The 25,367-nt window shown below is 45.6% G+C and overlaps 1 protein-coding gene across 1 annotated transcript in view; it reads right to left on the minus strand.

The window, feature by feature from the left end:
• Positions 1-25,367, minus strand: part of LOC146808488 (TRPM8 channel-associated factor homolog) — a 259,198-nt gene that overhangs the window by 40,914 nt on the left and 192,917 nt on the right. Inside the window, exons 4-6 of the mRNA XM_085623578.1 lie at positions 12,696-12,790; positions 8,323-8,536; positions 5,691-5,930 (exon numbers count right to left, since the gene is read on the minus strand). Of these exons, the coding sequence (XP_085479704.1) occupies positions 5,691-5,930; positions 8,323-8,536; positions 12,696-12,790 (549 nt within the window). The remainder of the gene's footprint in view (positions 1-5,690; positions 5,931-8,322; positions 8,537-12,695; positions 12,791-25,367) is intronic.

The raw sequence follows: 25,367 nt of genomic DNA on the forward strand, positions 1-25,367 counted from the left end.
ACAGTGGTAATACTATTATAAATACTGTGACGCCTAATGTCCCAGCGACTGAGTGTTTGTTAACAGAGTTTACGGCGCTTCCTGAGTCTCCTGTAGTCTTAGAGCGTCCTGTACCTATGCCTGTAGACTCTAACACCACACCCCTGAATCTGTTGGAAGAAACTAGAATTGACTCTCATCCCGAATGCTCCCCAAAAAAAAGGGCTGTAAGGGAGTGTAGGAAAACGAAACAAAATAGAGGTGGGGCACAGCATAAATCGAACTGTCAAGCTACCACAAAAAACCCCTTCACCCAAAAGGGGACTATGACCGAAAATTGTGGCAATGATATATTTTCACCCAACATTATGCCCTGTCTTATTAAGGCCTTTGAGGATAAATTAGAGGCAGTGGTAAAACCACTAGTTGAAAAAATAGATAGATTATCCGCAGAAGTGCTCAGACTAGGTGGCTCCCTATCCTCATTGATTAACACTCAGACCAAATCGCAGGGTGGTTCAAATGAGCAAGAGGGAAGAAATGTACAAGTCCTGATTAAGGAGAACATCCCCCCATCTAATTCTACCCCAAGCAACCATTTGCCAGACAAAATAACCGGCCCGGACTCAGATCCACCCTCTACAGGTTGGACAATGGTCCAAGCCAAGAAAACCCGCTCTATTAATTTACCCCCTCAATGTGAACCATATGTTGTAGTACTTACAAATGTGCCACCCTTAGATACTATGCAGTCTAAGGTGCAAAATGAAACACACGATTGCCTTAAACGGAAAACAGTTTCCTGGCTACACCATAACTGTGGGTTCCCTGTCAACTATTCGGAACAGATTTTATCAACTAGGCGGGTCCCCTGGATTGGGATTGCCAGGAAAGCTTGTAAAGGTGATTGCATAATAATCAACTTCAAACATCCTCAACACGTGGCGACCGTACTACTTAGAGCAGCATCATTGGCACCGACAGAGAATAGTGTGGGTGTACATCCGCTAGGCTATTTTTACCAGCACCTAGCTAGGGGCAAGCAGATTACCACTCCGAGCATATCTCAAAACGTTTTCCAAGGTTTACCATTCCAGATTAACATGAATAATAGGTACTTGGCACTAAGCACCTTGGACACGAATGATTGACTAATTCCACCTCCTGTGTCAGATAGGAAGACTAAGCTAACAACTCAAGGCGGAAATATGACTGTGTCCACTGTGGAACCTAGTGATGAAATTGCCCAAATAGGGGTGGGGGGCCCCATGGTAACTATTGATAGCTTGGTTGAGAAGAGACAATCTGGTATCAAGCACACTAAGGATGGGGGTCCAACCATCGTAAATTCACCACCGCATGGAAATAATGTATTACATACTATTGCGGACGGTGTAGCCGAATTCCCATCTGTTAGATTAATATCATGGAACATAGCAGGGGTATCAAGGAATATGCAGGATGAGGGTTGGTGCTCCTACATTGAAAACTTTGACATCATACTTCTCCAGGAGACATGGGCCATAGATACACCTCATAGACTGGGTTATAAAACTTTTAGTCGGGGCGCAGTGCCATCCGTGAGAGGAAGAGCATCTGGGGGTCTGGTGATTTGGATAAGGGTTACTGTGGAGGCAGAAATCACATTACTGCCGATTGATTCCCTAGATATAATGGGATTAAGAATGGCGACTAAGGGGAAAGAAACAATATATTTAATAAATGTTTATAATAGACCGCATCCCCATAGCAAAGATTCACAGGTGATAATCCACCTTGACTCCTTTTTAAATACTTTAAGTCCAAGTAAGCAGGTAATTGTTGGTGGAGATCTCAACTGTCAATATGAGCCGATATTGGGCTTGGATACCTTATTTGAAGAACAGGATATAGCTAATAATGTCCTTTCTGTAGAGTCCAACAATATGGTAAAAAATTCAAGAGCAGCTATGCAGATTTTACAAATTACTGTAAACCATGAATTAAGGGCGTGTAATGGCCGTTTTCAGTCAGATAGACCAGCGGCTCCAACTTTTGGTAGGGGAAATTACAGGTTTTTTAATGGCTTCCATGAATCTATGGTACTTAATAATAGATTTTAAAATAGACCATAGAACAGAGAGCGACCACTTCCCCCTCCATCTATGGTTACATCCAGAACCTTTTGTACAAAAAATAAGTATGACAGATACGTCAAATGTCCCAGTAGGAGATTACCAGGTCTCCAATAATAGACGTGCTATTAAGTGGCCCCACATTCTGGCTAAAGATGAAACGATGATAAATATATATAATTCATTTGCTGATATATTGGAGGGAAGTCATATGCTTGTTCTAGGTACCCAGGATGTCCTTAACTTACACTATAAACTTGTAGATGCATTGAATCCTCATCTAAGCAAAAGCTACAAAAAGGATCTGAGTCAGAAAGATAACTATCCAGCGACAACAAATCATTGGTACAATAAAGATTGTCGCAACGCTAAAAATGATCTGATTCAGGCTGTAAAAGTAAAGGACGTACAGGGAATTAAAGACAGTAGACTAGCATATAAAAAGACATTGTCCCAAGCAAAAAAAGCCTGGGATGATGTTCTCTGGGATGACCTTTTGATTGCAGCTCACCAGAAAGAACAGGCCACATTTTGGAATTTAATCTCCAAAGGGAATAAAAAAGGCAGATCATCTAGGGATATATATCTTGATGAAGAAACCTGGTGCAAGCACTTCTCTAAATTATACTGCAATACAAATGAGGAGATGGCCATGGATGATATCGAGATAAATAGATTACTTGATAATAACACCCGTCTACACTTTAGCCATGAAGAAACTGTTGAGGCACTCCTGGCTATTAAAACGGGCAAAGCACCAGGTCCTGATAAAATCCCCGGTGACTTGCTAAAGCACGATGCAGGAATTTGGGGACCCTACATTAATTTTTTATGTAACTCTATAGTGGCTGGGACACCAATCCCTGATTCATGGAAAGGGGCTGAAATTGTAACAATTTTTAAGAAAGGGGATCGTTACGACCCAGCAAATTACCGCCCTATTAGTTTAATTGATCTTTTACAAAAAACTTTTGCCAGACATATCTTAAATAGACTTTTATTGTGGATAAAAGGGGAACAGATTTTAACCAAATACCAAGCAGGATTCAGGCTAAAAACCAGCACAGTAGATCAAGTATTTAGATTTATGTGTATTTGCTGGAAATATATTAATATAAGAAAGGGAAGCTTGTACGTAGCATTCATTGATTTAAGGGCTGCCTTCGACCTTGTACCCCGTAAATTACTTTGGTCCACTCTCAATGACATTGCAGTCCCTAGTGAGCTACTCAAGGAAATAATTAGGCTCCACACAGGAAACTATGCTAGAGTTAGATGGGGCAAGGGAGGAGAAATTTCAAAAGAGATCCCTGTGGATCGGGGCGTCCGTCAAGGATGTGTGCTGGCGCCCACACTCTTCTCTTTATATGTTAACAATATACCAAACTATCTTAAAGATTGTAAACATGACTCCCCGAAATTAGCAGATGAGGTAGTCACCGCATTGCTTTTTGCTGATGACACAATCCTCATCTCACAAACCCCGCAAGGTTTACAAAACCTAGTAAACACCTTTAATAATTACTGTGTGGAAAAGGGATTAGAAATTAATTCATCTAAAACAAAGTATATGTCCATAAACCCTCAGAAATCCTTTAGAAAGAACTTGGCCTTAAACAACCAGAAGTTGGAATACGTCGAGAGTTTTAATTACCTGGGCATCATGCTGGATAGTATGCCCCATTGGAAAGGGCAATTGGAAAAAAGTAATTTAATTTTAAAACAAAATTCAATGCCCATCCTAAAGGTGCACAGCAGTAGCCAATCTAAATCAATTACGCCGGCACTAGAATTATTCAAAGCAAAGGCGCAATCGGCAGCACTTTACGGCGCTGAGGTCTGGGGTTACTCCTGCAACAACACCTTCAGGAAGGAAGAGAATATCTTCATACGCAGGCTGCTTAAAATACCAGTAAGAACACCGATAACTCCAGTTCTTCTGGATATTAATCTTAAAAGAACTGATCATCAAGCTATACTAAGGCCTCTACTCTATTGGATTAGATTATGGACAACCCCTGAGTTGAGCGATTACAAGAACGGATTGCTAGAAATAATCAGGATTGACGAATATAAAAGTATCCCCTGGTTAAAACATATCTCCCAGTGGTTCAGAAAGCTTGGGTTTTCTCATTTTTGGGAAAACCCTCAGAATATGTTACCAACCTCAAAAAACCTTTTGAAATCCGCTTTTTGGATATATGTAAAGAACGAAGTATCCACTAATACTACACTGGGTACATTGTCACAGAAATTCTTATCTGTTAAGGATACCCCTATATTCGAACAATTCATGGACGAGATAAGACCACCACTAGCTAAAACACTGTATCTTCAATACCGATATGGAGTTTTACCGATAGCTGCAAACACTAGTAGTTGGAGGGGCAATGAAGACGAAAGTGGTTTGTGCACCCTTTGCGTACAAAAAGCAATAGAAAATGATGCTCATATACTGTTTTTCTGCCCAGCTTACAAAAAGCCAAGAACTCGATGGATTAAACCCCTGTGTATAAATCTGGGGTTTAGGTTTTTCAAAGAGGCAGAACGTACATTCAAAGCAAATACTTCACAACTAATAGTCTTTGGTCTAAGTAGATTCCTATTTAATGTATATCTTATAAGGAATAAGAAAGGATATAAATTATAATACTTAAAGGCTGGTTAGCTAATGTTCTTGGTTGGTTTGACATTATGAATTTTACTCCTTCCCCCTTTGTAAATTGTATTATAATAACTTTTTATATATTATCTGGCTTTTTAACTAATTTATATGTTTTTAGCATAGCTGTGATAGAATTGAATGTGATTGACCCCCATCATTATTGCCTGGAATTTTGGATTATGTATTATGTTTTAACCTATGTATGCTGCTTTTATGACAAAATAAGTCGAAATAAAGCTGAAATTGAATTGAATTGAAAAGAAGAGCGGATCTGACTCTCAGACCTGCTGATCTACCTGGAAGTAGTGGATGAGCTGTGAGATTGGATCAAAGGCTTGGCTTAGGGCAGACAGGGCTGTAAATAGAAAGGATGGAGAAAAGCTTCGTGAGACTTAAACAACAGAAGGTCTCCATCTAATAGCATGACAACCAAGCCTCCGATGCAGTCTGTGGGAATAGATTTCAAAGTGTTGCTCCCAGCCAAGTACTGACTCTTTGTAGCCTCAAAGGCTTGGCCATGATAGGCATATATATTACTGGAATCTGTATTTGTGGGTGGAGAACCATTTTATACTTGGAGATAATTGAAGATATTCTTGATAACCTCAAAATAGTGACTCTCCCTGCCCCACAGAGTGTGAAGTAAAGCTTGATCTTTTGGGCTGTAGCAATGTTATTTCATTTTATATTTAGATCTAAATCTGATGAATCTTCTGATGCCATCTTTCTAATCATTGATTACAAAGCAACCTTCAGACCCTGGAATGTGCTGTGATTGCAAGTAGCAAGTACATTGTGGACACTCAAATAGTCAGGGTGAACTCTAATCTGGCCAGGGTGTTTGGCATGCACTCGTCCTACCACTGGTGCCACGTGTGACAGAACTGGAGCTGGCAATGTGCAGGAGGGAAGTACCTGGGTGTAGTACTTACCTGCTGATATTTGGACATCTGCCACAATTCTCTCTGGCCTCAAGAAGGGTAAAGGTATGGCGGCCAGCTCAGCAATCGCTTCCATCATGCGGTCCCACGTGGACATCAGGGCGCTGGGCTTCTCCACTGTTAGGGCGTTCTCCGCAGGGACGGTGAGGATGATGTTCTCAGTGGCAAACTCTGCCCAAGGGGCAGGATAGTGCCGGACAGTGTCCAGCCAGGCAGACTCAGTTGTTTCTCCTGCAGCAGAATCAAAGATGATGTTTATGTACTTGTTGTTCAATCAGAACACCAGAGCTAGCCAGCATCAAGGTAAAGATGTGAGTTGCTCTCTATATACCCTATGAACTAAACCTCTGAACATAAGCAAAAACAACTGTGTCAAAGCCGATGTCCCACACCTGCCCCTGAATGCCAGACTGGCTTTTGTGTAAATTTTCAGTCAGGGAAAATCATCCGCATGGTCTGGTGGCTTGGTGGACTAATGCGTCTACCGTAGGGGCCTGTGTTTGACCTCGTGGGCACAGGTTCAAATCCCGGTGGGTCCACTCAGCCTTTCATCTTTCTGAGGTTGATAAAATTTGTACTGTTGGGTAACAATGATCATATGTTATTCAGTGTCCAGATAGCCTTCTGGGTGAACGTCTGATTTACAAATACGCATGTTATGTTAAAGAAATAGTGAACATCTATGCATAAACAAAATCTAAAAAAACACCCATTTCGAAGTATCCATGCATTCCTAATTATGTATTGACACTAAGGGCCCGATCACAAGAACAGGTGCTATTTATCACACCAGGTAAATAACAATACCATAGAGTTCGTTATTTTTTGGGTGCAATAAAAAGCATCAATTACAAGTTTTTGGGGAATAACATGCAGAATTTGGTCTTTAACACACCAAAATCCCCATGGTAGAGTCAATACTGTACACATGTCTCCTGTTAAATTTCGGCAGGTTTGACCTGCTGAGATTTAAGGAATGTCGGGGTATTTAACACATCTGATAAAGATTGGAAGCATTAAATAAAACCAAACTCATAATTCTGTCCCGTAAATAAATAGGGATTTTGGCAGACGGGATACTCCGTCAAAAAGTGACGGATATCCTGTTTGTCATTTAACAATGTGATAGGCTATTACGCACTACGGCTGACAGGACGTCTGCCACGCTTGTGACAGAGCATCTCTGTAAAATCTTGATAGGGCATGAAGTTCTCAAGGTGATAAATGCCTTTGTCATCAGAAACAAGATCAAAGAAGCAAATATCAGGCCTGGACTCCTATTCCAAACCATTAGGCTCTGCTCCAACCTATCAAACAACCTAAGATTCAAAGACTGAAAGTGAAGACAGAGAAACTAGCAGAATTATTTATAATAGAAATCAAGGCGATGCACAAATATTCAAACCAAAGCCTTTGCCGACCTCTGGATTGGAAATATCAGACACCTATATTTGAAATATCTGCAACCTAATGGCCGTCTCTTTTTAGCCTCTTAAAATCGAAGAGCTCCATAAGATTATGTAGCCCCAAACCCATGAAGGCATGGAGAAGAGAATCTTCCAGAATTATTGATCAAAACCTGGGCTGGGCCGCACACCTCAAAATAGTGGAAGAGATCTTACTGGACAATTATCCTTCTACTCAAGATGTCAAACTGGTAATGTTGCAACTCACTACATGTAGACCTAGGAGTGAGCTCCTGAATACAATTAATTCCAGACTCTGTCAGAAACAGCCTGGAATCGTACACTCTTCATACCATATTGAGGATATCATCGAAATCCTGGACGAAGGTGATCCCTGCGGGCAGCATTCAACACTGTTAACCACACAACCTTGATGAACATCTTCTTGCCAAGAAGAGGACTAGGAGGATCAGCCCTCGATTAGTTGCAGATGCTCCGGTCTGCTAGAACACAACTCCTTAAGCTTGACTCCTTTGAGTTATTAACGTACAGCTTAAACTATTGTGTAGCACCAGGATCGTCTCTCCCCTGCATCGATGTAGCTCTTGGATGGAGACCTCGCCAGCAATGACTCACAATGCGAATATTGCATTTCACTGATATGATGATGAGACTCAGCTTCAACTAAGAGATTATAATCCCTCAAACGTAAGCAGCCGGAAAGTCTTCCTCAACAGATTATCAATTAGACATCATCCTTCTCTCTGAGACTGAACTCTATGATGATTCATTCTCCTTCAACACTGAAATCCCCACCCGCCTGTACAAAATGTATTAGTCGCTTTAAGAAGCCCATTGAATATGGTATCAGCAGCCAGATCTCCAGTATTTTCAGTTCACAGCTCCATGAAATCCATTGATCATATCAATAATTTACCATAACCACACAAATGCCAACCACATAGCCTACAAAAAAGGAAACACTTCATCCCTGCAGAGGACTTCATATCTTTGGAGCTCTCACAAATAGACAGTGGAAATGCCATTTTGACAAGTCTCCCTAAACCCACAATCTCACCCCTCAAAACCAACCTACATGAATCAGTTCCTCCTTGTAGCAAACATTAAGTAATCAGCCCACAAATTGCTTCATTAGGTGATCATAGTAACAGTGTCTATGCCCTGTGTTCTACCCAAGTTATGAGCACAATACACACCATGCTTGTAGAAGGGTGCTCGCACTGCTCCTTTAATGGTGACTGATAAAGGTCCAAGCTGGCATCGGTCTGGCACCAGGATGTAGATGAGGCCGCCCCACAGGTTGGAGATGGTCATCTTCTCGCTCTTAACCTCGTAGAGCCTGATGACTACCGGCGGGCGAAAGAGTATGTCTTTATCACTTAGGTCATCTGATTGGCATCCAATCTGCACCTATGAGATGAGACAGTTGCAGTCAGAATGTGGAAAGTGGCATGGCTTTAATTTTTGTCAATGGATTGCATTATTTTTTCAATAGGGACTCTATGAGTCAGTGTGCACGCCAGTTGTCCAGCCCACATGCTGATAAACAGTGCTGTAGGTGCAGTGAGGCTTTTGGTACCACTCCTGCTAAAAATGTATGAATTTGTTGTTGCACTTTATGTTCTCAGTGGAGCATTTTATCATTTTAAACAGTCAGGCACCTTTTTAATTTACAGGGAGTTTGCATCCCTTCTCATGGGAAGTGGAGGGGAATTTTCTGCATTCCTCTTCTGGGACTGGACATTATAGAGGCGCCATTTTGGTTAGTGCGCACTCTAGTCGTCTGACCCACATGCTGATAAATAGAGCCATGGAGCAGACGCGCGCAGCGTGAGTGCCAAAAGCAAGCCCTCCTGCGCCTGTCAGTGTCCCTGAATCTACCAGCGCCTCCTTTTAAGTTAAATGAAAAGTATGCTTGTCCTGACTGTGCATTGACCCCTAATATGTCAGAAAACAACATAGCCTCCCCCCCCAACTGGTAAGTCCAGCACAACATCAAAACAGTTCTCGTCAGCTTTAATAAAGGTGAGGTCTCTCCAGAAACATGAACTTCAGGTCTTTGTCATACGAAACGATGGGAAATTAGATGCCTCATTCCTCACAGAAACCTGGCTCTCAGATACAGCCAATCCTACGTTAGCCACAGCAATCCCTGTGAATAAGAGAGTCCTGAGGAAGGACCGTGAAACAGACAGAGTGGCGAGATAGCATTAGTTTACAAAAAGGAATACAAATGTACATCCTTTCCACTTGATGGTCCTGAGAAGGAAGAGGCATTAGGGTTCTGACTGTCCCTAACTCCCCATCAGTCTCTGGCAGAGGCCCTCATCTATTGCCCCCCCAGCCAGGCTATCCCATGCTTGAACTCACTAGGCAACGCCTTAGCCACTTGGGCCACGAGGTATGCTCATTTCATTGCCCTGGAAGATTTTAATGTCCATTTGGACAACTCCTCAGAGGCGGAGGCTTGGGCACTCTTAGATACTATGAGAACCTTCTCACTCAAGCAACATGTTTTTGGGTCGACTCACCAAGCAGGGCATACATTAGACCAGGTATTATGTGTATTTGGAAGTGCTGCATACATCCCCTCTTGCATGGTCTAACCAGCACCTTATCTCAATCATGTGGTCATGTACACTTGTCAGGCCGCCTCCCAAGGAAAATACCCAGGCCCCCTACTGAGTCTACCACAAATTACAGCAAAGTGTCCTGATCCAAGACTTGATAACAAACACCACAGCTTTGCTTGGCTCTCTTGAAGAGGATGCCGCATCCCTGGATGGCTGGATTTTAGGAAACATCAATGAGTTAGCCCCTATTACGAGGCGACCTTTGGCAAGGACCAAACAGATGGCCCGTGGTTCAATGATGACCTTAGATCATGTAAAAAACAGTGTAAACACCTGGAAAGGGTATGGAGATGTAATTTTAAGCTAGAGGATACAGCAACCTATAAGCTAGCAGTAAACACTCAAGTTAAGGCGTTTCTTGCTAAGAAGGCCTTCTTCAAAACAAAGTTCGAGGAGGTGGGTGATAGGACTAATGAGATTTTTAAAATCGTCAAATCCTTTCTTAGACCCGAGGTCATATCAGGCGACTGTCAACGGACAGCTGAGTGGTGGAAGGAGCTAGAATTAGTCTTTTACGAAAAGATTGCTACCATTAAGGCCGACATTCTCAACAATGTACAGTCCGACCCGAATCTTTCTGATCTCCTGGATACGTCCATTTCTCCCACGGGAAGTTCCACTCTAGCCAGTTTCGAACCATTATCCCCTGAGATGACACTAACAGCTATTAAAAGCCTGAAGTCGGGCTCTCCATCTAATCCTTGCCCCATTAACTTGTTGATTAAGGCCGCCCAGACTATCAATCCAATATTGAATACTATATTAAACACCTCGCTGTCAACTGACATGGTCCCTGCACACTGGAAAAGGGCACAAGTGCTTCCTCTGTTGAAGAAACCCACGGCTGCCTCGAAACAGCCGGCAAGTTATAAACCCATCTCCCTCCTCTCCGACTTCCCAAAAATACTGGAAAAAGCAGTTAATCGCCAGCTGTCTCAATTCGTGGAGGAAAAGAAACTATTAAATTCCAGTCAATCATGCTTCCGACCACACTTCAGTACAGAGACAGTGCTTTTGGAAGTAGTGGAGCATGTCAGAAGCACCCTCGATGAGGAAGGCAAGATCATCCTGATCATGTTGGACATATCCGTGGCCTTTGACAAGGTTCCCCATCTAAAACTACCCGAACGCCGTCAGGCAATAGGGATCAGAAACACTGCCCTGAATTGGCTTTCCTCTTTTCTGGGCAACCAAAGCCAAGAAGTTGGCTGCCTCCTATTTAATCTCAAGTCAGAACTCTGATGCTGGGTATACCCCATCAATCAGCACTGAACCCCACACTGTTCAATTTCTACCTCACACCTTTGGCGACATTGGCAGAGTCGATGGGCACAAAGGTAGTCTCATATACTGACGGTACTCAGCTTCTCTTCTCCTGGGGTAGGGGAGAGGCGCTAGATGGGGAGCTCATCACATTCTGCCTCTCTACTATATCTCAGTGGTTGGCCCGGTACCAACTGAAATGAAAACCAGACAAGACTGAGATTATGATTATTGAGGCTGCTTCCCCTAACCTTTAGAGATCTTGCTGGCCTAAGGCTGTGCCACAGCCAGGTCCCTTACAAAGTTCTGTAAGGAATCTGGGTATCAAATTTGACAGTACTCTTTAGTTCCAACCTCGAATACAAGTGTTGATCAGTTCCTGTTTCGGCAAACTACGGATGCAGAAAAGATTCCTACCTCTCCTGTCTGAGTCGGCATCCAGGCTCTGATCACCACAAGACTGGATTATGGGAACACCCTTTATCTTGGCCTCCCAAAAAGCCTTCTGAGCAGACTTCAGGTGGTGCAAAACTCGGCGGCCAGACTTCTACTGAAACTACCCCCTTGGTCCCACATGTCCGCTCATCTGAAGGCCCTTCACTAGCTGCCCGTGAAAAGGAGGATACAATTTAAGGCCATGGTCCTAGTGCATAAGACCTTGCATGATTCAGGAGAAGGATACCTAAGAGAGAGGATTCATCAATACATTCCGGCACGCACTTTGCATTCTTCCTCTGCCTATCTGGTAAAAGTCCCCCAGATCCATTGACTTAGAATGGGCAGCAGTTCTTTTTCCTATTTGGGGCCCCTCAACTTGAACAAACTCCTGCGAAACCTACGCCTAACCAGTGAGCTCTCTGTTTTCAAAAATAATCCGAAAACTTGGCTGTTCACACTATCAGATTAGGTTTTGAGCTGGTGTTGTAAGTCTTTAGTGCCGGGACACTCTTCTGAGTAGCTGTGCGCTGTACAAATTGTCATAACACAACATATGAAGACATTTTGCCATTGGGTAGCAATCACACATGGACCAATGGATCACAGATATATTAAGGCAGAGTGGCTGGGGTGCACATATTTGGTGAGGAGAATAAGTCATGGTGTGTGAACGGGGAAGTTTCTATTTCACATGAACAGCCATGAGTATGGGTCATCAGACCGCACACAGATTATGGTAACTCCACTGTGCTTCACGTAGTCATGTGAATCCAAGACTCTTCTATCAGAGGGGTATCCTCATATCAGTTTGGTGTACTGCTCACTGGTTTATTCCAACCTAGGATTGTACTAATAAATATTAAGGCTAATAACTTCAATATACAAGAATATCATGGGCAGAAAATTCAGGGGCAACATTTCGAAAGGTCAGTCCATATAGGGAAGTTTACAATTATTATTCCTAACTCCACTTCTACGTACCTCAAATATATATCTTGCAAAGGCGTCTGTCTGTCTGTCTGTCTGTCTATATGTGGATTTAGGTATAGAACATCTCTACTTACATTCTGGTATTTTGGATTCAGTATTTTTTCCCCAATATTTCTGTGCTTTTATCTTCTAGATTCGATGTTCAGGGGCATTGCCTAACCTAGTAGGGACACTACAGGCCTTTCACACCCCACGGTTGAGATAGCAGCCAATGGCAGCTCTTATGATGACAAGCAGTGTCTTACCTTCAGCTGTTTCCCGATGGCTGATGGTGGGAATTCGATGGATGCTTTCTGCTTTGGGTAGAGGTAAAGGCCAGTGCTTCTCCAAGCTGCGGCTCCTGCAAGAGGTCAAACGTGGTTAAAAGGGACTTCATGAGGAAATTACTTATAACCCTCCCCCCCATAGCTGAGAGTAAAATAGACAGAGGATTGTGTCGAAAAAACTCACATTTAGTTGAGTGTGAAATGTACTTATTGCAAAAGTTAATACTCTGTGAGTCACAAACTTGTCCTACAAAGGGATCCTCCTGCACCTGGAGGAAAGCTCCCTAATGCAGGGCAGGATGTATATTTATATATATATGTATATATACGGCCAGAAAAAAACAACACAAAAAGATTGTGTAGAGCCAAAAACATCAAGAAACTCAGGAACAGTGGAAACACTTCTTCTCTTTGCTTACTCCCAGCATAGCCAAAGAATTCTGAACATATGTAAACAATCTAGCGACTACGTCATGTAGCAAAGAGAACGTCAGAAACCAAAAGGGAGCAGCACATGGAGAACCTATACTTAGACTCGGACAAATCAAAGACTTTTCATGTAGAGTATCTGAAGATCCTTTTTAGAAGGCAAGGAGGACAGCACCATAACAGCAACTAGGACCGAACGGCATACCGGGGATCATCTTCAAAGACAACAGAACGTTCTGGGCCCAAGTAATGCTCAACTCGTTCAACAAATGCCTTGCCACGTCCGCCGTACCAGAAGCATGGAAAGGCGCGATCCTCTACCCAATACATAAAAAGGGAGATCCAACATTGCCAGAAAACTACAGGTTAATTGCCCTCCTCGACTTAGATGGCAAATTCTTTGCAAAAATTCTCCTAAAAGAACTAGAGCAATGGATTACTGACAATAAAATCATACCACCCTATCAGACAGGATTCAGGCCCAACGCATCAACTCTCGACAACATCATCACTCTCGCCTACCTGGGCTCAAAGGCGCGTGAAAGAAACTCTCCATTATATGCCTGCTTTGTCGAATACAGTGCGGCCTTTGAGGGCATTGACTGTAACATCCTGTGGAAAAAACTGGCAGGATGGGGCATTCCAAAACAAATGCTTGCAGCAATGGCAGCCGTATACATGGATACATGGGTGAGGATCAATCACTCGTCACCAGACAGATTTCCACTAACAGAGGTTTAAAGCAGGGGTGCATACTCACCCCAACCTTATTCGACCTGTACGCAGCGGATCTAGGGGAAGAGCTACTAAAAGGTAAAACCTTTCCACCATCATTAGGATGGAAAATATTCCCAATAATACATTATGCGGATGACTTGGCCTTGATGGATCAGACACAAATAGCAATGAGGAGGGCCCTGGACATATTACATGAGTATAATAATCGCAATGCCCGCCATGCAAATGCGGGAAAAACAAAAGTCCTGATTTTTGGCCGATGTCCTTTAAAACAGGAACTCAAATGGAAACTTGGACCACTAAAGGTCGGCACAGACTCCAAGTATAATTACCTTGGAGTTTGGCTTATGGACTCAGGGAAACGCACGCAGCAGCCAAAGGCTTTAGGAGCCAAAGCAGCAAAGACCATGTATGCTCTAACTCGTCTCAACCATATGTTACACAGCCACTCGGCACAGGGAATACGAAGAGTAATTGGCGTCACCTCGTACCAACACTAAGCTACTGCCACCTCACCTACCCTGGAATGCGAATCCACGCATCATCATACAAAAAGGTATTCTGCATGCCAAAGCACATACAGCACACTTTAATACGCCTGGAATTCAATCTCGCAAGCATGGATGTAGCATGCAAAAAATATATAATTAACTATCACTTCCAGATGAGCAGGGCAGATCCGGATTCCTTGCGGGGTGCCCTTATGGCAATGTTCTCGGACAAGTCAAGTGCCTGGGCGAAGTTCTTGGAACTAGCCGCTTCAACATTAAATCTGGATCTAACATCCCTGACGGCTCTCCAAATTAGCAAAGCACAACTAAAACGCAAAGTAAAGCTACAAGCTAAGAAGACCTTGAGGGATCCGGATCTAATCAAGACAAGGAGCATTAGAGGTGCGGAGGAGCTTGTAACATCCCACAAAACCTGTCTTTGCCAACCATATTTAAGAGCAGCAATTGGAAAGCATGCATTTACGAACATTTTATCATCTAGGCTACTGACTATACCCAATAGGGAGTACAGGGCACATTGGAACAAGTGTGCAGTGACACAGGAACAATATAGGCTGTGCAATTACCACTCTGAATCAGCTGCCCACATCGTATGCTGCTGTGCAAGCTTATCACAAAAGAGACCGAGGTATCTGAGGCCTATCCTTATGCAACACGAGATCAGATCATGCGAGGGAGCACTACAACTCGTATATACATCTGACACTCCAAAATACCTAGCACAGGTCGGTAAATTATTCGTGGAAGCGGGCAGAATACTACGAAAGTCTGGACCACCGTCAGGGGGAGCCGATAATTTGCTCAAAATCCTCTATGGAGTTGTCCCTGTCCCGCTTGACAGTATCCAGTAGAACTGCAGCGCTTGGAGTTGACACTTTTATTGAACGAGCTTGAACATGCCGACTTCCAACTATTAAAAGACTTAGGTTCCATCCCACTCCAAACACTGAGGAACTTGCATAGATTTTGCACAGATTTTTAATGCATCACATTTCCTTATTTGAGCCTATTATTTTCTGTCTGCATGAGCTATTCGGAGGGACAGAACAACTAGACTGGTTAACCAAATAACCATAACATCCTTCTCGCCACAAGGACTTGATAAGGAGACACTACAAAAAAAAAAAACCATTTACGCGAGTTTGAGCTATTGGCAATGTAAATGGCAATGCCTTTTATTTCTGTTTTGTTTTTTAAAACATAAATAAAACACCAACTGGCACATGCATCAAGCCAAAATCCAGTCGGTAAAATACCGAATCACTAAAAACACCCGTTAGCGAGTAAAAAAAAACGAATCCCAATGCATCAACCCAAACTGTGAGCAAATAACGATTCGCCAAATGAAATCCGGTAAAATACCGAATCGCAAATAACCAACATGCAATAATACCGAATCGCTAAATAGCGAATTAGCAATCACCGAAATCACTAATAGCTCCCGGCAAGTGCCAATGGCTAATAACGAATCGCTACCCAATGCAACAACAGTCGCAAATACCGAAAATCCCAAAAATCGCTATTTTGCATGAGCTAAATAAGGGGAATCAGAACCTGGAGGTAAAGTTAAAAAAAAAAACATGTGAATAAAAAAAAATGTTTCTACAGGTGCAACTGATTGTGGTAATCACCAAACCCTTAAATGTGGCCAAGGAGACCCTGTTGGCTACCACAAAATGGCAGCCCTCTACGTGCTTGCAAGGAGGATGCGTATCAATGCGGCAGGACAGCGCAGGAGAAGGGTCCAGGAGAGAGTTTTCAGACTGCGCATCACCTTGCTCGGCCAGAATGAGGACGAGGTGTACGAGAAGTATCGACTCAATCGTGCCATGATCATGCGCCTCATTGCAGACCTGGAACCATTACTGCAGCACCAGACACACCGGACCAATGCAATCCCTGCGCACGTCCAGGTCCTATGCAGCCTGCACCTACTGGCCTCAGGAAGTTTCCAGGGGGTAATTGCGGTAGCCGGAGGCGTATCGCAAAGCGCACTCTCACGCTTCTTCAAGAAATTCCTAGATGCCATGCTGACAATGCTACACATCCACATCAGCTTCCCCACAACCCCACAGCAGTTGGAACGCAACAAACAGGCATTCTACCAGGTGGCACAATTCCCCCATGTAATTGGATGCATCGACTGTACGCATATCGCCATATGTCCACCGGCAGCAAATGAGTACATATTCCGTAACCGCAAGTCATACCACTCAATCAACGTGCAGGTTGTGTGCGATGCCAATCACATCATAACGGACCTAGTGGCACAATTTCCAGGGAGCATACACGACTCCTACATATTCCGCCACAGTGGACTCCACAGGCGTCTACTCAACGGAGAATTTGGAGAGGGACTCCTGCTTGGTACGTACAAATTCCGCTTCCCAACATGAACACCACACATGTATGAACTTACCATTGCTAAGTCTTTGCTTCTATCTTCTAGGTGACAGTGCTTACGCCCTGCGTGAATTTATACTCACCCCATACATCAATCCAGCAACCCCACAGGAACAACGCAACAACGCAGCACACATAAGCACTAGGAATGTAATTGAGAGGACATTTGGGATTCTGAAGAGTCGCTTTCGAATCCTACATAAGACTGGCGGCGCCATGCTATACAAACCTGAAACCTGCTGCCGGATTATTGCTGTATGTGCAATGCTGCACAACATTGCGACCAGAAGGGGGATACCCATAGAGGTGGACAGGAATGAGGACCACCGGGATGACCAACCACCCGCCCAACACCGACAGGCACACGTCCCTAACACAGCAGAGGGCCATAGGAGGCGGACATACATCATGCAACATCATTTCTGAATCAGGTGAGAATGATACATAACTAATTTGTTGGGGGTGCAACTGTTTAATGCACAGTAGCACTGCGGTATGTGCAACAAAACAAGCAATGGAAATAATGCTCCACATGAAAAAAGTTAAAACAAATGTGCGTTAAAGTCACGGCTGTGCAGACTCAGGAAGGGGAGGACCATGGTTGCCCCACCACGGTCAGGTAGGCCTGTAATTCTGTCTAGTGGCGCTTGCCACGTACACCAAGCCTCCGCTCAGGTGTCTCCGACGCCTCACCACGGCCTGTCCCCGTGGAGGCCCGCGAACTGCGGCGCCTGGTGCTGGCCTCTGCCACTGACACACTGCTGACACTCGAGGCAGCCTCACTGCCATCTTCCCCTCCCAATGCACCAGCACTGAATGTGCCGCTCTGTAGGTGTTCGACAGCAGCGGTCATCTGCCCTAGTGCCTTTGCTACATCCCCGCAAAAGTGCCCAAGGTCCACCTGCAAGGACACAGAGCGGCGTGCCAACACTGCGGTGCTGTTTCTGAGACGTGTGATAGCCTTTGTAGAGGCCGCGGACGGCAACAATTGCTGACGGTGCCTCCTCCTCTCGCACTCATGGCCCTCCCTCATGGCACGGGTGAGCTCATGGATGTCCTCCCTGAGGTGCCCATTGCCCTCTGCCACCACAGTGGTCATGTCCCTAACCGCCGCAGTCATGGCACGCATTTCCCGAGCAAGGCGCATGATATTTGAGCTAATTGTTGCCATGTGTCGTCCCTGCAGGCGCTGTACACGTAGCATCCTCTCCTCGATGGCAGAAGTGTGTGGGAGATCAAGGTCGCCTGAGGAGACAGAACTTGGCCGAGCCCTGTACCGCTGTTGGAGTCTGGCGCGTCCAGGTGGTGCAGCAGGCGGTGTGATGGTGCGCAGACTTTGTCCCAATTGTGTGGAGGGTGTTTCCATCACCTGCAAGGGCACTACTTGGGACCTTCGCCTCGGCGCTTTAGTGGCTGTTGTTGCTGCAGCTGGTGTGGATGGTGCAGGTGCTGGTGTGGCTGGTGCTGGTGCTGGTGGTGCTGGTGCTGGTGGTGGTGGGGTGGCAGGTGGAGGTGATGGATGCGCATCCTGCGCTGTCTCCATGTCGGAATCCACCGGTGTCTCGGATATGATCAGCTGGCCGCTGTCGTCCGATTCCCCAGGAGATGCATCTGTGTGTGAAACAGTGCATGGTTAGTGGGATAGTTACACATCCGTAGTGTTGTACACATACATGTCCCTCTGTGATCCACTAAATGAACAGTCTATATCCATGTTCAACTGATGTGGTGATCCGTAATTGTATTTACGCCTGTACATGCACACTGGGCTGACTAGACTACAACTCCCATGATGCACTAGTGTTAAGAGTAAAGCTGTGTGGCCCAAAGCTGCATACACACTCAGGTCCTGCTGGGGGCATGGGAATGGATTTACGCTATGCTGGGTATGGGCACAGGCATGCATCTTACCTTGGGCACTTGTGGCTGCGCCAGACGTGTCCATCTGGGTCACTCCCACGACGGCTTCACGCTCGATCGTCCCTTCCACCAGCTCCTCCAGGGCAGTGTTGGCTTGGACCATTGAAGGGCCGCCTCCGGTCCTGCTCGCCTCCCGGAGCCTCTCCGCAATCCTCTCCTTGGCACGCTTCCGCAGGTCGTACCACCTTTTCTTGAGGTCGTCGATGCTGCGGGCGTTACACCAACTGCATTCACCCTCTCCCGGATGTGCAGCCATATGCGCCGCTTCTCTTGCTCAGGCACTTTGAGGGACAGCTTACCGAAAAGGCGATCGTGCTTGCTGCTGACTCCCTCTATCAGGTGCTCCAGCTCCCTGTCAGAGAACTTGCGCTTGCGCTTGCGTGCTGACTCAGCGCTGGATGGTACTTCCTTCTCCATGATAAGGTGTGGCTTCACTCTGCACAGACAGTCTTCACTCACAGCTCCTGTTTGCTCCTCTGTCGAGGCAATGAGGGTGGGGCTGCAGTATTTCCTGGTTGGTGATGTCATCTGCACGTTCCCGGAGCGACGCGGTCATTTGCGATTTCGCTAATATCGAATTCGCTAATAGCTATTCGGACACACCCTCACTTGGTCTCTGGGTCACAGCAATGAGGGAAGGCAAGCATTTGCACCTATGGCATTGCAAACGGTAGTCATCACGGACAATGGGAGGGAGGGCGGGGGAGGGGAGAAGGCACAGACAATGGGCGGGCGGGGGGAGATGGCACAGACAACAGGAGGGAGGGGGGAGTAGAGAAGGCAGTAGGAGAACCTCATTAAAAAAGAAAATAGTGCTCACAATTGAAGTAAAGGGGCCAGTCGCCGTGGGGGGTAACAAATAAAGAGGAGGCGTTACTAAGGAGAGACTAACAAGCCTACTGATTAATCAGAAGCCAGCATTTAGGACAATGACACAAGCCAATGGCAAACATGGGCGGAGAGTGGACGGGGTTTCTATTCGCTACTCGTCTACAATAAGTTTCGCAGAGCAGCGCATGCTCGCTGGGTCAGGCTTGACCTAAAAACTCGCCAAAATATCCAAGAAAAACATGGCAGAATACGGTTCCAGTGAAAGGGACGAAAGAGTGCCCATAAATACATTTTTTAAAGTGCATTGTCCCAATTTTAGCCCATAAAGAAAATGTTGCTTACACTTTGAGCCAACACCACTGAATTATTTTACACAAATATTAGTATGAAAGTAGGATTTTACTGTAGAAAAGTGGGTTTCTGTTGCAGTAACACCCCCCCCCCCCCCACTTTTTGCCAGACTACAGATGCACTTTTACTTGGTGTGCCCTGGGTCCCTGCCAATCAGGTTCCCAGGGTCTGTGTTCTTTCCCCAAAACATACCCAATTGGCATCTCTGGTCACATGTCAGCCCCTTGTAACTGATACCACAGGTACCCAGGGCACTTTGATCAGAGAAGGGCTCTAAGGGCTGCAGCGCCTATTGTGCCACCCTTAGAGGTCCTGTACCACTACACTCACACACTGGCTTTGCAGGCAGCGTGTTTTGGTGCAAAACAAAGTGAAAAGTCGACATGACACACATCCCTGTGTGCCATGACTACAAAGCACTGCCCTGGCCTAGGTCAGCCACCCCTCCAGCTGGGTGCACTATGCAAGTGGTGAGGGCACAAGGGCATGAGCCCTGTGCCCCTACAGTGCTCAAGTCCATTCTTGGGCATTGTAAGTGCAGTGTTGTCATTAAGAGTATATGGTGCTGGGAGTTTGTCATTACGAACTCCACAGCACCATAATGGCTACACTAAAAACTGGGAAGTTTGGTATCAAACTTCTCAGCACTAAAACCCACACTGATGCCAGTGCGGGATTTAATGTAAAATGCACAACATCTTAGAGATGTCCCCTAAAACTCGACCAACGTCTAGTGACCTGACTGCTTCTCTCGGGGGCCTGAAATAATGCACATCCTGGGACGAGGTGCCAAGCCTCCCCCCCAGGATGGGCAGGGTTCACGAAGGAGAAGCATGCTGCCTTTGTGAGCCTCTCCAGACCATTTGCTGCTTTCAGCAACTTGTCCCCACTGGTTCTCCCCCCACTTTGGGCAGGAGAACCGGCGGGAAAAACAAGTGAGGAAGAGAGGTGTGCCCACCTCTGCCAACTCCACCACCTCAGGTGGCGGAGGCGAGGTGAAGCACAACCTTGAGTCCCCGCCATCTTGAGGATGGGGGACCCAGCCAACCAGGGACAGGCTCCTGCCCCCTCCCACTGGTGAGTGGCAGAATTTGGGGTGTACCCACCCCAGAGAAGGGACCCATTGGTCCCTGCCCTTTACCTACCTGTAACACCCCTAAATCTAGTATTTAGGGGGCACCGTGAACCTTGCTTCCTCAGATCCAGTAACAACACGAAAAGAAGATAAGAAGAAGGACTGAAGAGCCGTGCAGAGCTAACAAGCGGATGACGCCCACTGACTTGGTCCCAACCCTACAGGCCTGTCTCCCCTCGAACCTGCTCCTGCGAAATCCTGGTGTGTCCTGCAGCCAGCAACCTCAAAAACCCCGGAGGACCTGCCTGCCTTCACTTCAAATACTGAATCTCCTGTGAACACTGGACTTGTTTAAACTGCAGCTTCTGGCTCCGGTACGGTAACCGCAAATCCAGCCCACTCTGAACCTGCCGAACCCGGCCCGAGCTTGAGTGGAGAAACATCACAAGTATGTCACCCCGGCGATCCTTACCCAAGATCCGGTGACTCCTGACCTGCCTCAAGCCTTCAGATGACCCCTGCAGCCTCAATCCAGAGGATCCACTCTACCGCGACCAGAGCGGGTAAGAAAATCCGACCCTAAAAGGCACCCCTGCACCTGACTCCCCACGGCCTTGTGTGCCCAAACCAACGGTGCCTATCCAACCCAAGACATCCTTACTTACCCCTCGAAGTGGTGGTCGCAGCTGGAAGATCCTCGTCCCCGAGCCTGCAGTGTTTCTTCAAACCGGATATTCTCTATAGAAAACATTAGGGTGCCTGACGTCGAAACAGCACTCTGCACCTGACCGCCCAAGTGCCGCTGAGGGCGCACTTTTTGTGCCTACTTCTTTCTCCATTTGCCCTGGGCTAAAGTCCCAGAGCTTTGCTCCCACAAGCCCGTGGCCTGCTTGCCAGCAGCCACAAACCGTAGACCCCTATCCACCATAGGAACATTGGGCCTCAACACTATGCAGCCGGCCACACTAGTGCCGCCGAGGGTGCAACTACAGTGCATCACTGTCCCTGGGGGACCCCTGAGTCTAACCCCAGAACCTTAACTCCCGCAGTCGAAAACTTACCTGAGAACCAATAATCTGTATTTCCTCCATGGGATAACATTGACACTTTTTCCTGAAAATGTTTCTAAGTGTGGAGTTTTAAAAACTAAATAAATGCTTTTACAATTGTTCGATTTAACCAAAACGCTTTTACTCACCTATTTACAGGAAATGACCCAATGCTGCATCCAGGCATACAGCACTGAGAAAGAAAAGTAATCCAAAAGTAATTTACCTGTATTTTACTGAAAATCCCATTCAAGTCTATGTACTGTATTAACAAGTGATTGCATTTCCCTGAAACAATAATGTGAGTCAAAACAAAGTACATTTACAAATGCAATACAACTGTACAACATTCAGCATTTATTACTGCAAAGTATTTATTGCTTACCTATGCCAGGCTTGCTAGGTTCTAGAAATAAAATACCTAAAAGAATATTTTTATACAAAAACAATTGGCCTAGAGTTCAGTTCTTGAGTGTGTGAATTAATTTGCTGACTGAGTGTGTACATCAGATGCTTAACACTGTCCTCTGATTCTGCCTTACTGCTCGACCACACTACCACAAGTGAAGAGTAAGGCTCTATCTAACTTTAACCTCTGCCTAGCTCTGGGGACACTTGGACTCTAAACACACTATATCTCATTTTGGTGCAGTATACATAGAGCCAGTTTCTTACATTTACTTAAAGTGTGCTTTTGCTGGACTGGTGTAAATCCGTTCACTAATTTTTTAAAGTGTCATGTGGGATCGAAAGGGTTAACACTTGCTTATCTTGCCAGCAGAAACCCCATTTGATTTGCATATAACTTTGGCATAATTTGACTCTTGGTATTTTTTTCAATTCGTGCAGATCCAGCAAAAGGGTTGGAGGGGGGGGGGGCAATAACCATTCATTTGCTAATAAATTTGGTGGTGTGACCAATCTGTTCCAGATTGTATTTATTAATAAGTGGCACAGCTCGATGGATGTGTGTGAAATTTGGCAGAGGAATAGCATGTCTAGCAGATCTGGAGGTATTCATGTCTGCAGTTCCATCAAAGGTGGGGACGATTTCAAGGGGGAGGGGGGTGAAGAGAGTGCAAAAGCAGGATTCATTTGATAAGAAATTGTGCATGGTTTGATGAAACCACACAAAACTCGAGGGACTTTTATATACAAGGTTTCGCTATCTGAAAGAGATAAAAGGGGACAATAAAGGTTTAAAGCCACAATCTCTCTGGGACTCTTTAATGAACCTGCATGACATTTGGCGGCCAACAAATTAAGCTCAACCCAAGGCGCGACAGGGCGTGAACAAGCAGCCGTCACCGGGCTCAGCCAGGGGGCTGTGATAGCAGGCCTGGTGTACACGGCCTGAATGGCTGCATAGGTGACAGACCATCATTCATGAATTTCAGAGCTTTTTCGGTTTTCACCCAACCATGAGTGTCTTTTAACTAGGTTTTCTTTAGTGAAGGATTGTTATTAATTAATGTTCTTGAGTACAAGACCCAAGCAGACAACTAAGCCCGTCTGGCTTCTGCAGATGTTCCCGCAAGAAATATTACAGCGCAAACATTCTCCCCCAGGGCGAAGGGGGACGCAACACCAACACACGTGCCTACCAAAGGAATCAGTGAGGTACATTTGACAATATGCCTCTCTCACAATATTCAACCCATAAAAGCCTATGTCAGTATCAATAGGCAAGTGAACCATCCTTTCATGCTCAACAGATCAACCTCGCAGAGTCAGACATAACTTTCCCCATGAAGCATGAAGTCTAAAGCCTTCCCCGTGGCTTATCACCAAGGACTGCTTCCAGAGTGTTACACAAACTGGCAACCGTCCGGCAGACACTTAGAAATGACAAATATCTATAGTACTGCAGAGGGCAAACATAAACAAAAACACTACCTCCCTCAAAAAGGCATAGCAAGGACCATCACCAATGAAATCTTCTGCCCCCCCCCCCATGGTTTGTGGAAGGGGCTGACCAGCACCAACCAACGTGTCTACTACAAAGGGGGGTCATTTCACGCAACGGAACAGGTCTGCGAGCTGCAAGAAACAGACGCCATTAAATGCCTGTGCACTCTACCGAATGATGTCCACAATAAACCAGCCAGGCCTCCTGGCTTTGTCTCAACTTTTCATAATAAACAGATCAGACCTATGGTATCAGACATAACTTAACCTGCGAAACAATCTATGAGCAGCTCAGGCCCACAGTGCCGCCGTTCTGCAGAAGGTTTCACACAAGGCAACTACCGGCATTCAGTTATAAAATTACAAAAAAGAATATAACCTGTTCAAGGACCCGTCTGTCAGATAGGCTGACAGGCCCCAGAACTGTGGCCTACGGGTACTCTGTGAACTTCAAAGTAAGGTACCCCTTTTAAAGATTTACTGCCCTTAAACAATCCAACCGCTGGTGCCTTCCCTCTGTAACATACGATGTTCACTATAAATATGCCAGGCCTTCTGCCTTTATTGTAAACTTGATATAATAAACACACCAGGCATCTAAAGACGTCATCGGTCTGCCTCCACATCCAACTGTATTGAGAATAGATATTCCATGAGGCAAGAAGTTGAATACAGGCACTCTTTCAGCGGAAGCAGCCAAATCCGGCCCAATCACGGCTGTCCTCAAAGCAATCAACATTGGCAAAAGCGAAGCCTCTCGCTCAGCAGTAGTCCTGAAAACTCTTGTTGAGCACACAATGTGGCACTCAAGCCAGACCTAAAGAGCGTCGATGCCATGACGCAGCGATGAGGGAGCTCCGCGTGTCCAGTACGGAAACAGAGAAGACGCCCTAAAGCTGCCCTGACTCCGAGTTTGGTAAAGATACACAAACGTCATCAGGCAGGGCAGACATGAATTTGTATTTTTAGGTCTCATCTACGCAGCGCGCATGCGCTGCACAGGAAAAAGACCTATAGAAATCGCTTCGGCTTTTCCGCCAAAAACGTGCACGCATTGCATTGCTTTCAATGGCAATGCGTGCACGTCTGGCGATTCCCTTGCGGGAGCGAGCTTTGGCAACATACGTTTGCTCTCTCCCGCAAGGGAATCGCTGTGTGTTCTCTCGCACTCCCCCCACCCCTCCCACTTGTTAGCCCAGTAGTGTCACTTTCGCAGCCGTGGGGCCGCGTTTGTATTTCAGCGCTGGTTCCCTTTGAAATGTAAATCAAATTGTCCCAGATAAACGTGGGAGGCCGTGAAAGCGCCGCCGCCGCAGTGCCACCTCTGTTTGAAGAAGAATAAAAGGTTATCTTGTGGTTCCGTGGTTTGAGCAGAGCTTGTGTTCGTTTTTGATTGGTATATCACCAGGAGGGGGTGGATTCTTGGTTATTGCCC

This window comes from Triturus cristatus, chromosome 8 (assembly GCF_964204655.1).
Source record: "Triturus cristatus chromosome 8, aTriCri1.1, whole genome shotgun sequence".
Lineage (NCBI taxonomy): Eukaryota > Metazoa > Chordata > Amphibia > Caudata > Salamandridae > Triturus > Triturus cristatus.